This window comes from Cricetulus griseus, chromosome 3 (genome assembly GCF_003668045.3).
Source record: "Cricetulus griseus strain 17A/GY chromosome 3, alternate assembly CriGri-PICRH-1.0, whole genome shotgun sequence".
In the NCBI taxonomy this organism is placed as follows: domain Eukaryota; kingdom Metazoa; phylum Chordata; class Mammalia; order Rodentia; family Cricetidae; genus Cricetulus; species Cricetulus griseus.
Genome location: NC_048596.1, coordinates 1,970,001 through 1,985,182, shown reverse-complemented (window position 1 = coordinate 1,985,182; position 15,182 = coordinate 1,970,001). Strand labels below are relative to the sequence as shown.

The following is a 15,182-nucleotide window of genomic DNA, read 5'->3' as shown; positions in this document are numbered from 1 at the left end:
GAAAGACATAATGATCAAGAGTAAAATTAAGCTCTCTTCCTTTTTGTGGCAATCACTGATCTACAGCTACCAAAAGGCAGTTGAATTCCTTTGTGACTTCTGACCAAAGCAAGAACCACAAACAGCACCTTCTCACTGCCAGGGGAAGATCACATCTTCCTCTCTTCCCAAAGAGCTGAGACAGAGTACAATGTTTGACCTATTTCCATTGGAAAGCATGATGAAGTTCAGGTTGCCCAAGGACACTACCAAGGCCAGCAGATTGGCAAAGTGGTCCAGGAGGCGTACACGAAGAAATACGTCATCTACATCGAACAAGTACACCAAGAAAAGGCATTTAATGGCACACTTATCCATGTGGGCATCCACTCCAGCAAGGTGGTTATCACCAAGCAAAAAGACCGTGGAAAGGAGAGCCAGGTCCCAGTAAGTAGGGAAGGAGACGGTCAGATACAAGGAAGAACAATTGAGAAGATGCAGGAGGAGACGAATCTCACTCACAACTTTCATTCAAGACTGCGTAAGATAATGAATGAATGGATAGTACATGAACTAGATCCATACGTAACTGTTGGGAGGGTTGTCCATGGCACTCACAAACCCATCTGCAGGGTCACATAAATATTGATAAATATTGCACTTTATTATTAAGGAGACGAATGGAAAGAGCAGGAAAGGACAGGTGCAGAGAGGAAGAAAGAGGAAGAACTGTGAGGCATCTCCTCTGTACAAAATGACTGGGTGTCTTGAGTTTGATCATGTAAGTATACTTCAAAAGAACGTTGAGCATACCAGGAATAGATTTCTAACTACAAGTATTTTTAATTACTCACAGTATTTGAATGTCTGTAAATGACTGGCAAAATACTGCCAAAAATTCAACATTTTACCCAATGAGATGGGTGGTAGGAAGTTAATGGTATCATTGTTTGTGCCGAAGGGTAGAAACTTGGATTTGATGCCTCAGCAAACTATAGGGAAATTTCATCAAGAGGGAAGAGAGAAAGAAAGACAGAAAGGAAAGGAAGAGAGGGAGAAAGAGAACAGAGTTATATGGAAGTTTTTAAGAAATGTCTGAGCCATACAACCTTGTGTACATTCCAAGAAGGTAAGCTAGACTATGAAGTGTCTTCTATGTGCAATCTTTTTAGTTTTAGTTTAACTTATTGCAACAAAATTATCTCCTATCAGTGTTTACTTTTCAGCCCAAAGTCTAAGAACCCTACATATGCTTCAAGGGAACTAACTAAATTCATGAAATTAAGTGAAAAAAAAATTTTTTGTATTCTTCTGCAGAAATTATCCACAGCCCCTATTAGCTTTCCATAAACCCCAAAGGCCCTTTAAAATATTTTTGAGGAAAAGCATGTTAGTTTTGTCTTTGTTTTGGGCGGGGGGGTGGGGGTGGGGTGGGTGGGGGGTGTAATAAAGATCAGGGAATGCAAAGCTCTCCTGAAGGTGGCCAGGCAGTAAACAGTTCAGGATATTTCAGGTGCAGATAGTTTTAAATCTTTTAAAATTTAAACACACATACACACACACACACACACACACACACACACACACACACACACACACAAAGAATCTAGCCAGCACAACCCTCTGGACGTTATGATTGTTTTATTGCTACAGAAATACAGCATGGGACTTTGGGATTCCTGGATTTTTACTATTTATTTATTTAGGATTCTGAGAAAGTCACTGATCCCTTCTAAGCCTGAGTTTCTGCATCTGTAAAAAGAAACTGCCTACCTCTCTCACTTGGGGGAGACACAGCAAGAGTGTGGACTGTCTGCCTAGGGTGTCTGGCCTACACATGTAATGCACGTATTTTACTGCCCAGCTCGACTAATGAACTGTGAGTAATACTTACAGATCAACATTAATATTTGATCAGGCAACTCCTCCAACACTGAGGCTCTCTGGAATAGCCAATACAATATACGTTACTGATTAAAGTCTAACTTCTTCCTCATACACGTTTACCCTCAGATTTCAACACATTTCCCTAACAATACTATCTTCAGGAAACCCAAAGTGCCAGAAATAAAACCATCATTACACCAGAGAGCTTTACTCTTTGTAGGTTAGTATCTTACATACCAGAACTCTCTGATCCATGGTGGCAACACTCTACAACTCCAGTGGATATATGGAACTGAGTAGTACTGAACCCTAATTATAAAGTTTTTCCCTAGACATACTGTGCTATATATAAAACAAGTAATCATCTAATTGCTTAAGCAGAGATATTGATCTCTACTCTTCCTGTTCCTCACAAACAACATCTTCAACATATCCAGATGCTGCTATTATGCTTTGGTTATTTGTTTGCCCTAGAAAAACATGAGAACATGAATACCTTACAACCATTTTTATCACCCCAACACCCAACAAAGCTAGGTATGTGCTGTATATGATTAGCACTTACTGAAAAATAAATGACTTTTAAAATGACTTCATGATTCATCTCTGAGAAAATGATCTTGAAATTCCATTTACAAAAGAGATGAAAACATATTTCCTCTGAGCAGTAATACAAGGGAAAAAAAGCACAGCAGATGAAAATTTGCTATTATATTACATCATTACTTCAGGATAGCTATAATAACAGTCATGCCATTGTTTCTAGTATCTTGAAGTATCAAAGGTTAGTTACATTTCCTAGCAATATTAGTAAGTAAAGCTAACAATTATCATAATCACTGAGGAATTTTAGTAGCCACCTCAAAGGGAACATAACCTTTCAAAGTTACCTATACACACAGAGAAAAGTATTGAAAGAGCAAGTACAATACACCTTCCAAACAGTTTTGTCAGTTTTCTGTGAGTTTACTGTGGAAGTTTTTAAGAGAGCATGGATTATTTAAAGTCATCTTTACCTCAGATAATCAGGGGGAAAAATTTACCTTAATTGACCTTAAGAATAAATGCTTTTCTTTTCATCACATTAGACCCAAAAATAAATTATGTATAAACTACATTATAAAGTAGGAGGTTTTACAGACCAAGCCTAATTCAGTTCTTGGAAATCAATGGTGTCTACATTAACATAATGAATGGTGTTATTGCACTACCCTCAGCCTTAGCAGGGATAATACAGGGGTCTTCTATGCCTTCCGGTCACTGAGGATATGTGAAAATTTTCTATAAATATATTTCAGGATGTTTACAGGAATAAAAAGATAGGACAAAATAATTAGTTACAACAAAAAGTCAAGCTCAAAAGGCAGCCTACACCTATACATGACACCCTCATGTGTCCATATCCAATAAACTCAAACATAACGCAATTAAGCATGTTTTGTTTCCTCTTCTATAGCTGAGAATTGTTTAATTACTGACCAAATTCACTCAAGCAAAACGTTTTCAAAATTCAAACAAAAGGCAGACACTACTGTTTACTATTACTACTCAACAAATTGAGTGGAAATATTTCAAGGTTTTTAATTTGTGGCAAAATGACTTTTAAAAATTCAACATTAGAGACTGGTTAATAAAAGTAAAATCGTTCAATGGCATTTCCTTCAAAAACCAAGTTTAAAAAGGGAAAACATCACCCTCCATGAAATCTCACCAGCAACCACTCCAAAGGATCTTAAATGCACATGACTCCAAACAAACCAGGTACCAGCTCAGCTGAGGCAGGTGAGGAGGAACTATGAAGTAGAGGAAAAGGTTACACACAAGTTTCACCCGAAAGCTGATACTGCAGTTCCTTTTGCTTCTGTTGTTATGAGGAATGCAGATATGGAAATCATGAAAATCAGAAGCCAGAAACTGACTTCATGAAAAAAATCTCCCACCTTTTAGCATTAGGAAACCAGCGCAGGGCTGGCTAATAAACAGTGCCTGCCAACCAAATTTGCATACTTCCCTTGAGCTGGTTACAGGCAAAAGAACCACACTAAAATTCTTGACTTGTGGGTGGAGACCCCTTTGAGGGATCAAACAACCTTTTCACAGGGGTCCCCTAAAACCATGGGAAAATACAGTACCAAATTATAGTTATGAAGTAGCAACAAAAACAGGGTTTTTATGTTTGTTTGTTTGTTTGTTTTTCGAGACAGGGTTTCTCTGTGTAGCTTTGGAGCCTATCCTGGCACTCACTCTGGAGACCAGGCTGGCCTCGAACTCACGGAGATCCGCCTGCCTCTGCCTCCCGAGTGCTGGGATTAAAGGCATGTGCCACCAACGCCCGGTAACAAAAACAGTTTTAATGGTTGGGGTCACCACAACATGAACTGTATTAAAGGGTCGAGCATTGGGAAGGTTGAGAACCCCAGATGCAGTCCGAAGAATCTCAAACACATGACTCCCAAACCTAGGTATCCCCTCTCCCTGCCACCCCAGGACTATAACCCAGACTTCACAGTGAAGACAGACTCCTCACATACCAGACAACAACAGTGATAAGATGAATTTGGAAGTTGAAAGTTTTAAAAATATTTCTACTTTACGAACTATTTTAAGGAAAAAAGATTAGATTGAGGGGGCTGAATTAAGAAACGACTCCTAATACAACAGAGAACATATTTTCTGGATATTACAATTCATTTTTTTAAATCTAGTGTTTTATAAACTGAATTAGTTGGGTAAAATCTAATCAGCCATCATCTGAGTTCTTAGGAAGCTTGACTGTTTCTAGGTCTAACACTGGCACCTGGCAGTTGTGAAAGGTACTTCATTTCAGGTACATGAAAAAGGAAAACAAAAGTTTAGAAAGAACAACAATGTTCACCAAGAAGACACTTGTTATATAATGATTAAGGCAGCAAAGAACCCAGACTCAAAATACTTTGCTTTACTATTTTAGCTCTTAAAGAAGATTAGATGGTCAAACGGATAAACACAATCTGGGAGATTAAAAGGGAAATGCTGTGCAGAACACCTCCCCAAGATTTAGCCTTACAGTATAACTTTAAAGGAGCCCCTCAAACTTTCCAGTTTAAGTCAGGTAGGAAGTTTCACAGCTACATTCTACTCAGAGTTCTGGGTTAACTTAGGAAGCTATCTAACCTACTGTTATGATACCGTACTTTGGAAAAAAATCATTTAAGAGCAAGAAAAGGGGGGGGGGTGGAATATGTGGACCTATTGCAGGGAAAGCTCAGCATCAGAATGCTTTCCCAGCATGCTCCAGGTTCCAGGTTCTATGTGGTGATGTTAAGAGATATCAAGATCAAAAAAAAAAAAAAAAAAAAAAGAAAAAGAAAAGAAAAAAGAAAAAAGATATCAAGATCAAAACTTCACATGCCCCAAGAAGACACCCTCTCCCATTTGCTAGTCTGTTCTGCTTTGGGAGCCATTATATTTTTTGTTTGTGTTTTTTGGCATTACTAATAATCAAGATAATTAAATGGAGTCACCCTGATGTACTTAAAAGTTAAAAGTTTGGGCTGTGTAAAATGTTATTTTTAATTCTGGAAAGAAAAAGAAACTGTTTTTCTTCATTTAATTGGAATGGTTTTAAGTTTTTGCAAGCAGGAAGCAAAAAATTAAACCAATAAGCATTTATTGATGGACAGTTCCCAGTCCAAGAAATATGATGGGTAAATGATGTTGGATTCCTTTAAATTACAAGAAATAAAAGGACAGCATCACTTTATCCAAGCTGAGTTTCACCACCTGACACAGCTTGTGTGACTTAAGCAAGAACTAAACTACTATGTGCTTCATTCTTTCAAGAATAAAACAGGATGAATGCTAGCTATGTTCTCTTTGTAGGAATGGGGACCGTTTTAGATGTGTTGTAACTCATGAAATCAGTCCTGAAACATCACCATTGCAGCACACTTCTGGAGAAGCGGCTACACAAGACATGTTAGCACTTCCTCAGGCAGACTTTCATCCTCACACTTCTATTTTCCTTTTGCTAATCTAAAAGCAGCTTTCTAGTGATTTCAATGCTCTATCAACTCCACCCTAGTTAAATGTTAGTAAGTGGATAAGTCAATTAAACTTTATGAAGGTGGTGGCAGTCCTCACTAATTTCTGATCAGTATTGAATCCCAAGCACTGAGAATGTAATCATGTAAAAGTATGTTTCATAAACTATGCATACTTCACAGAACTAGAAATCCTGCACTCTGAATGACCAGTTCACCATCCCCTGCAAAGCCACAGGAATATGTGCCTCACACAATAGTTCTCTTGCCACCCAACAGTTTAAACTGCCGTTTATTCTATTAGTTTAACAAAACATAACCAGTAAAATTCCAAGCTTCACAAATCAAAACTTCATTCCAAATCTGCTTGAGACTGTGCTAATGTCCAGGGACAGTCAATCTCCACTAAAGGGCAGTTGTAAGACCATACTAGATGGATACTTTCAAAGAACAAAATCTAAAATGCTCAATTTAGTGAACATGGAATCAGTAGAAGACCGAAAGAGAAGTTTTTTAAAAAGTGGCTGTTTTAAAAGAAACAAGAGCCTTTCTACTCAAACAAGCCTCCCAAGACCCACAGATGAAGTCTATCCCTCCAAATTTTCATTTCCAGTAAAAGAAAACTCAATACATGAATCACAACAATGTATCACGTAAAACTAGGCCCACCAGATAACAGCGGAGACTTTTAAAAACTCAAAATCCCCGTCTTTAACATATCTTCAATTGACTTCAGAGCGGAACAGCCACTGGGAACAGCCACCTGAGTGAGAGGTGGAGTCTGGGTCTGTCTGAGATGCAGAATCTACTAACCAAGGGCAGAGTGACAGTCGCTACAAATTCAGAGAGAGGGACCACCAGGCACAGGACTCAACTCTTAAGACGCGTCCTTCTGCAACAAACCCTGCCTCGACCCCCAGAGCTGCTAAAGCACTAAAGCCTGTGCCACTCACAACAGACCTGGGCTGTGAGCACGCCCTTCAGGCCTGCAAGGCATCCAGAACAACTTCTCCTCCTCCACGTGGTCCAGGACAGGCTGCAAAAGGCAGTGGTGACACAGCTGTTGCCCCCAGGGTGCAGCAACCACATACAAGAGTATCTCAACAGCCCCAGGAGGCTCCGAGTGGACCAGGGGCACCGGGTCGGGCTTGCAGCTCGCACTGCTGTCTTTGGCAGCACGGGCAATGCCCGCCACGCGCTCGTCTTTACCCAGGGTGGAAGCTCACTGCAGACCAGGGCCGTGCTGGGTGCTGGGCCTCGGCCCTTCCCTGGAAGGCCACCGTCCCCCCGCCCGCCCCTGCCCCATACCCCGGCAGCCGCGGCTCCCCCGACCGTGCGGGCCCTCACCTGATCTTGTAACTGGGCAGGGTGTGCTTGCGTTTGATGATCTTCTTGAGCTGGTTGACGATGATGGAGGTGAGCTGGGGCATGGGCCGCCCCTCGAACTGGGAGCGCACCTCGAAGTCGATCAGCGGGTCCTCCACGAAGGAGAAGAACCAGTGGGTGAAGGGCACTCGGGTGAGGACGAAGCGCAGCCTCCCCACCACGCGCGACAGCTTGACGAACAGGTAGGCGGACTTGCCGAACACCAGGTCCACGTCGATGGCCAGGTGGAAGCCGCCGCTGTACTCCACCTCCGCCTCGAAGGCCAGCTCCTCGGGGCAGGTGGCGGGCAGCGCGTCGGCGTCGGCGCCGTCGGGAGGCTCGCCCGTGCCCGAGGCCACCACGGGCCGCACCAGGCGGATGGTCTTGATGAAGGGCACCGCGTCGCCCAGGAACACGTCGCGCAGGCTCAGCCCCTCCAGCAGGCGGCCGGCCGTCTTGGTCTGCAGCAGCTCCTCGAACTCCACCTTGATCTTCTTGGTGACCCAGCGGCGGGCGAGCGCCGTGTCCCGCAGCTCCCGGAACAGGAACAGGATGGTGGCGTTGAGGAAGTAGCAGGTCTCCCGCGTCGGCGGGGCCGGGCTGTCCGGGGTCGCGGTCGCGGTCGCGGTGGCGGACGGGGTCGGGGTCGGGCTGGCGCCGGCCTCGCAGGACCCGGCCGCGGGCTCCTCGCCGCCGCTACCGCCGCCATAGAGGTACTCCCTGAGGGCCAGGCCCGGCACCGGCTTGAGGTAGCGGAAGCCGTCGCCCGCGCGGGCCGCCTCGTCCGCCCGCGGCTCGGGCTGCCTGCGGTAGAGCAGCAGGAACTGTGCGAGCAGCGTGAGGAACGAGCCCAGCACGGCCGACGCCAGGATCAGGAGCAGCAGCCCCATCCCGCCGCCCCGCCGCCCGCCGGCCTGCTCCCGCGCTCTCCGCGCCGCCCTCCTCCTCACGCCGTCGCCCCCGCCGCCTCCATCTTGAGGACATCGGTCGGGATGAGCGGCTCCCTGGGCCCGGCCGGAGCGTCCGCAGCCAGGCGCTGCCGTGCGGCGCCTCCTCAGACGCTCGCTCCCCCCGGGGAGGACGAGAGGCGGCGGCGGCGGCGGCGGCGGCGGCGAGCGGCGGCGGCGAGCGGCGGCGGCGGGCGAGGGAGGGAACGCCCCCCTGCCCGCAGGGACGCCGCTCATTGGGCGAGCGGCGCGTGACGTCAGAGCGGGCGCGCTCCCGGTGGACGGGCCGGCGTGCTCGCGGGTCCCCTCCCCGGCCCCCGGGCGAGCGTCCAGCGCCGCGCCCCCACGCTCGCACTCGGCCACCGGGGAGAGCCGGAGAGAGAGAGAGAGAGAGAGAGAAACAGGGAGACAGGGAGACAGGGAGAGCCCGCGCGTCCGTCCTCTCCGGAGCGCAGCGCAGCGCAGCGCGGGGGATGAGGGAGGGTGACCTGGAGGAGGAGTCAGAGCAGCGGTGCGGGCGGACCGGGCCTGGCGCGGCCCTCCGTTATCCCGCGCCCATCCCCCGCGCTGGCCGTGGGCACCTCTGCGGCGACCGTCCTGCTTCCCGCAGTGTGTCGCCGCCTCCCCCCTGCAGGGCAGCGCAGCGCCGCAGAGAGCCGGAGCGCGGGCGCCCGGCTGGGACACGCACTGCCCAGGCCGGCCAGAGGAGCGAGTGCATCCGAGACCGCTCGGGTCCCCAGAGGGAGGGAAGAAGGGGGAGCCCTGAGAAGGGACCGAGAAGAATGGCGAGGAAGAGGAGGAGAAGGGAGAGGAGAAGGAGGAGGAGGAGGAGGAGGAGGAGGAGGAGGAGGGAACTAAACTTTCCCACCTCAGGGGAGCATTCGAACGTAAACGAGAAGTTCGCTCCGTTGCCCAGGTCTGGGAGGAGTTAGGTGGGCTGAAATGAATTTGCCAGCAGGTTGGAAGATGCCTTAGTGACTCCCTTCTAATTGTTGTCCACGCCGCCTCCCCCCTCCTCCTCCTCCCGGCCTTATCACTGGGTCCATCCCTGAGGCAGTTGGCTGCTCTTAGCACCCTCCCATTTCACAGATGGCTACACTGGCACAGTCTAAAAGAAGCTGTCGGGGTCCTTGGCTTCTACTCGATATAATAACGTGGGGAATGCTGGAGTTTGTTGGGCCGGGGAGGAGCTGATCAGGTCCCAGAAAGAATTTGGAGATGCAGAGACGGGAAAGCAGGAGGTTTTTGCACAGGGTAGGCCAGGACCCAACCACCAGAGCTGCTGTGTTCCCTGGCAACAATGTCTGCTCCGGTACTTTCTGACTACTCGGTTGTTTCATCATAGCTTACGTCCTTCCACGCGGACGCAACCTTTTAGTCCTAGGGAAGTCACATACTCCAGTGCTGAAAGTCTGGAGGACTCGGGCTGCCTACGAGACATCAGTGCGGGTATCCTTTCTAGCCCTTGAACATATGCAGGCCAAGGAGTGTCTTGACAAGAGTGATTCTAGAATTAAACCAGAGTTCTGACCCAGCTGGGCCAGGTTTGGAATCAATTTGATCTCCTCTTTCTTACTCATGGCCGGGTCTGAGGCCAGAATGGCTTTTGAATGAATGGGAAGACAGATGTTTGCCGAACAACCTAGCTGACATTTCTACAAGTTTGAGACAACTTCTGTGTTCGTGGTCACCTTCTGCTTCTGCTGTGGGGCCCCCTTCTCAGTTATATGTTAATTCAACCCAAGTGAGAGCTATAAGCCCTTGCTGAGTTTTCACCAGAAATCTTACACCACCGTGCCACACGTGACACTAAGGGCTGGGGTGGGGAGTTCTTCGCATCATTGAGGTATTAAAACTTCCAGGAATGAGGCTGGAATGATGGCCATATCAGTAGTGTTCTTGCCATTCAAACATGGGAGCCGGAGTTTGCATCCCCAGCACCCACTGCAGCACAGTTCTATAAACTCCGCAGGCAGACAGGAGGTTCCCCGGACTTTGAGAGTCCTGAGCTCCAGGTTCAGCAAGAGACACTAACGCAAGAACTAAAGAGGAGTGTGATTGAGAAAGATACTTAATGTCAGTGTCTGGCCTCTACATACACGTGCACACACATGTACATGCACACACATTCACAGAATCAAAGCCAAAAAAAGAGAAAATGGTGCTGATCTATCATGGCTCTTAGAGGATCCTACACCCAGTACTCTTCCCCTTACTAGCAAGGTTGGTAAGCCCGGTGGGAATCTTCAATCTCCATCTCCCCATCTTCCTTACTCTCCAGGATAACTCTTGGAACCCTGTGTCTAGCGTCATTGAATTCACCTATAGCTCTTGTCCCCAGAGGGCTCACTGCAGTCTACTGAGCTCAGCAAGAGAAAAAGAATGGGCTCGGGGGAGGTTCACGTTTACTAAACATTAGTAACAGCAACAGAGATATGATGGTTTGATTCCAAAGTAACTGCCATATCCCCAGGTTTGTGGACTATTATTTTGAAGACTGGAGTTTTTAAGAGATTGGCATGGACCCTGATTTCTGTCTGGTTTCTGATCTTCCTGCCAGCTTCCTGTCCACAAGTCATGGCTGCTCACTCCTGCTATCAGGAACTGAGAGCCACTTTGCATTCTCAGCCATGCCCTCTCCAGCATGATGGATGGTGAGGCTCTGAAACAGTGACCAAAATAAGCCTTAACTTCTTTGCCTGGAGATTTGCCATAGTGGCCATAAAAGTAACTAATACAGCAGAGCATTGTTGTGTCGGGCATGTTAAATGTTTCACTGTTCTGGAAACTCATTTTGCTAACAGCCTTGGGGTACCACACCCTAGGGTGCTCTCCCACCACAAGGTGGGAGAGCTCCCACCTAGCTCTCTCCCACCAAGAGAAAGCTAGAGCAAGAGAGTCAAAGACCCTTCCCCCTCAGCTTATCAGCTGTCAGGTAGCAGACCCTACCTTAGGACTGGTACCCCAAGGCTATTGGCAAAATGAGTTCCCATACACTTTATTGTCTTAAATGTACTTTTTAAGTATAAATCAAAATGGTTTTACAGTCAAATGTATTTGATTCTTAGTTGGTAGTACGCACAGTAATCTGGGTGTGCTGTGCCCTTTATTTTATGAAATACTGCTGTATTAATAGAAGCTTGGTACTTTTTAATGCTATTCTTAGACGAATATAAATCCATCAACCCTCATCTTAATAATAATGCTGGTATGTCAGTGCTCAGAAGTCTGAGGACCAGTATGTCCTTGAGTCTGAAAATCTGAGATTCTGAGTAGATCTAAAGGAGATGTACTAATGACCCAGTGATGTGCTTCAGGTGATGTCATTGAAATTAAGCGGCCCCCGTGGTGGCACAGAACTTGTGGGAGTGGCCAACCAATGCGTGATTTGACTTAAGGGCCACTCCATGAGAAGGAACCCATACCCTGCTTGAAATCAATACTGCTTGAGTAACCAAGAACCAGAGACCAGATAGCCCAGAGACCTGGGATAAAACCAAACCCTACTTGTCTTTAAAACAAAAAAAAAGTATCAGTTAAGATTACTCCTAACGATATTCTGCTATCCACATAAATCAGTGTCTTATTCGGTCATCACAGAAGTCTCCTCTGGCAGCAGATGAGAGCTGATTCAGAAACCCACAGCCAGACATTACAGGGAGAGACAGTCTGAATGGGGTGTCTCCATCAAATGCCCTCAGACTGCAGGGAACCCCACTGAAGGGGAGGTGGAGAGTGTCAGAGCCAGAGGGGATGGAGGGCACTAGGAGAACAAGACCCTCTAAATCAAGTAAGCAAGGTGCACATGAACGCACAGAGACCGCAGCAGCAAGCACAGCGCCTACACGGTCAGCACATGAACGCACAGAGACCGCAGCAGCAAGCACAGTGCCTACACGGTCAGCACCAGGTCCTCTGAGTATATAATATGGCTTTTAGCTTAGTATTTTCATGGGACTCCTTAGGGCGAGAATGAGTGGGTCTCTTTTGCGCTTGCTTTTGAGACTCCTTCCTTCCTGTTGGGTTGCCATATTCAACTTTAAATATAGTTTTCACTTTATCTTATATTATACTTTGTCTTCTTTGGTTGTTATCTCGTAGAAACCTGCTCTTGCCTGGCAGTGGTGACACACGCCTTTAATCCCAGCACTTGGGTGGCAGAGGCAGGCAGATCTCTGTGAGTTCAAGGCCAGCCTGGTCTACAGAGCAAGTTCAAGGACAACCTCCAAAGCAATACAGAGAAACCCTGTCTCGAAAAACCAAAAAAAAAAAAAAAAAAAAAAAAAAAAAAAAAAAAAAAGAAACCTGCTCTTGCCTGGCAGTGGTGGCACACGGCTTTTAATCCCAGCACTGGGAGGCAGAGGCAGGTGGGTCTCTGAGTTCAAGGCCAACCAGGTCTACAGAGTTCTAGGACAGCCAGAACTGCACAGAGAAATGTTGTGGAATAATCCTCTTGTACACTGTAAAGATTTGTCACTCTAATTGGTTTAATAAAGTGCTGATTAGCCAGTAGCCAGCAGGATATGTAGGTGGGGAAACCAAACTAAGGATGATGGGAAGGAGAAGAGCAGATGCAGAGAGTTGCTAGGGGACGCAGAGAAACAAGATGAGAAAGCCACACTAAGAAAAAGCACTAAGCCACAAGGCTAAACATGGATAAGAATTTTGGGTTAACTTAAGTGTGAGAGTTAGGTAGTAACAAGCCTGAGCTATCAGCCGAGCATGTATGTATAAGTAATATTTAGCCTCCAAGTCAATTATTTGGGAAGTGGTGCCAGGTATTTGGAAACAGGCAGGCAGGAGAGAAACTTCCCTTTATAGAGAAGCCTTGTCTTGAACCCACACCCCAATGATCTTCTGATTCCTCTTTGTTTGGATATGAGCTTGTCTCTGCTGGGTCAGCCCTCCCTGGCATGATGGGTTGGCACCTTTGAAACCATACGCTAAAATGAATCCTCCTTTTAGATTGCTTAGATCTGGTATTTATCAAAACTTTGAAAAATAATACAATAGCAAAATTGAGGACAAAGCAGAGAGAAGTTTAGAATATCTGCTAAGAAATGATACAATGAATGATTTTGTGGACCGTGAAGATAAAAGTCCAACAGCTATTTTTTTTTTTTGAGGATTCAACAATACCTGTAATAAATGAGCAGCAGACTCCCTGTCCTCATGGATGCTAGGCCTAGGCAGACACAGACACACACAACTCTAATGATAAGAGAGCCACTGCTCTAGCAGAGACATACTGGAGATTCTGCCGGAGCAGAGCCTTCTAGTGCAGGGGCAGAGAACAGAAACTGCCTGGGGCTAACTTCACTGCCGAGTAATTCATGGTAAATGGTTCTGGAATATCTCCAGGAACTCAGCTGCAAGATGTTCCTTTGAGTTTTGTACAGAACCCTCACTTGAGAGGATCGTGTCTCATTTCCTTTACCCTTACTTTGTCAAGATGTCTGCTCTTAGTTCCCATCCCCCCTCTAGACTCAGGCAAGGAGCCAAGAAAGCATCAGCCCCAGACCCAAATCTAGAGAGTCCCACACCTGGTGCCCATTGAGGCCCTCTAGCTCAATCTTAAGTGTTGGGACAGAATCCTTAATTGTCCACACTAAATCAATCTTTTGTACCCCTGGGCTTGCCAGTGCATAGTGAGGCAACTTCTCCCAAGAGGGATTAAGAAAATGACAGGTTGTCCAGTGTGGTGGTGCACACCTTTTAATCCTAGCACTCAGGAGGCAGAGGCAAGTGGATGGATCTCTGTGAGATCGAGGCCAGCCTCTTCTACAAATCCAGTTCCAGGATAGCTAGGCTGTGTTAAATACAGAAACCCTGTCTCAAAAAAAAAAAAAACAAATTAAAAAGAGAAAAAAGAAAAAAAAACTGATGGGCCATTCTAGTTTGATAGGAAACAAGAAATGGATTCTTCCTGGGGAATATGGGAGGCTTTGGGACAAATAAAATTCCCTTCTGTGCTTGGAGGAATTTTCTCATCAGAAAGAGTCAAAAACTCCCATGTTGAAAATGCAATGTAGTCTATTTGGGACAGGGTGCCTGGGAGAAGGCAGAATGAATAAGGGTTGGGTCTGGCCAGTGTGAAGAAGACAAAGGCCAGGTAGGGAAGGGGTGTGAGCTGAGTTAGGGAGGGCTGGAAATGCAGGGAGAGGCCCAGTTCTATTTTGCTGACTTTGTAGTGTTGGAACGGCTCTACACACATATATATGCAAGAGCATAACAACACATTTCCTTCCATCCACCACTGGCAAAATGTCAACAGCGGAGCAATGCAGACAGCATTCCAGCCTCCACTCTGCTCCCCGTACACTAATGGTCCCTACACACATCAGAGCACTCCCTCATCACATCATCCCCTCCCACCCTTTCTCCATTATCCCAGTCAGCATCTCTGCCCACTACCCACAAAGTGCCTTCAAAGCTCGACCTCGCTTGTTCCCCACCGTGCTCAAGGGAGGACAAAGCCTTCCATTTCAGGGAAGATAAAAAAGGCGCATCGGCTAACCTGGCCCATGTTCCCTTCTTCCCTGGCAACAGCTCACGGACAGAGTCCTCTCTTCTGTGGCGAAAATAATCACAAGGATGCAGAGACAGGATAGAGATACTCAGTAGGTAAACTGCCTCCCTTGCAAGCGTGAGGACTTGAGTTCAAGTCCCAGAATCCAAGTTAAAAACAATTTCTTTTTGACATGGTAGTACATGCTTGTTAATTCTGGAACTGCGGAGCTAGACACAGATCCTCGGGGCTCACTGGGCTGTTAGCCTAGCCTACTTGGCCAGTTTCAGGACCATAAAAGCTCTTATCTCAAAAATAAAGTTAGAGGGCCGGGGAGATGGCTCATCAGGTGGACCTGAGTTCCGTGTCCTGGATTTACAGGGTGGAAGGAGAGAGCCAACTCTTACAAGTTGTTCTCTGACTTCTACAGTCCCACCGTGGTACCTATTGCCCCCGGCCCGCGCCACCCAGCAC

At 46.7% G+C, this 15,182-nt stretch overlaps 1 protein-coding gene across 1 annotated transcript in view; it reads right to left on the bottom strand.

Annotated features, from left to right (window-relative positions):
• Pdzd8 (PDZ domain containing 8) overlaps positions 1–8,334 on the bottom strand; it is a 62,575-nt gene extending 54,241 nt beyond the window's left edge. Inside the window, exon 1 of the mRNA XM_027406865.2 lies at positions 7,236–8,334. Within this exon, the coding sequence (XP_027262666.1) occupies positions 7,236–8,143 (908 nt within the window). The 5' untranslated portion in view covers positions 8,144–8,334. The remainder of the gene's footprint in view (positions 1–7,235) is intronic.
• Between the last annotated feature and the right edge of the window lie 6,848 nt (positions 8,335–15,182).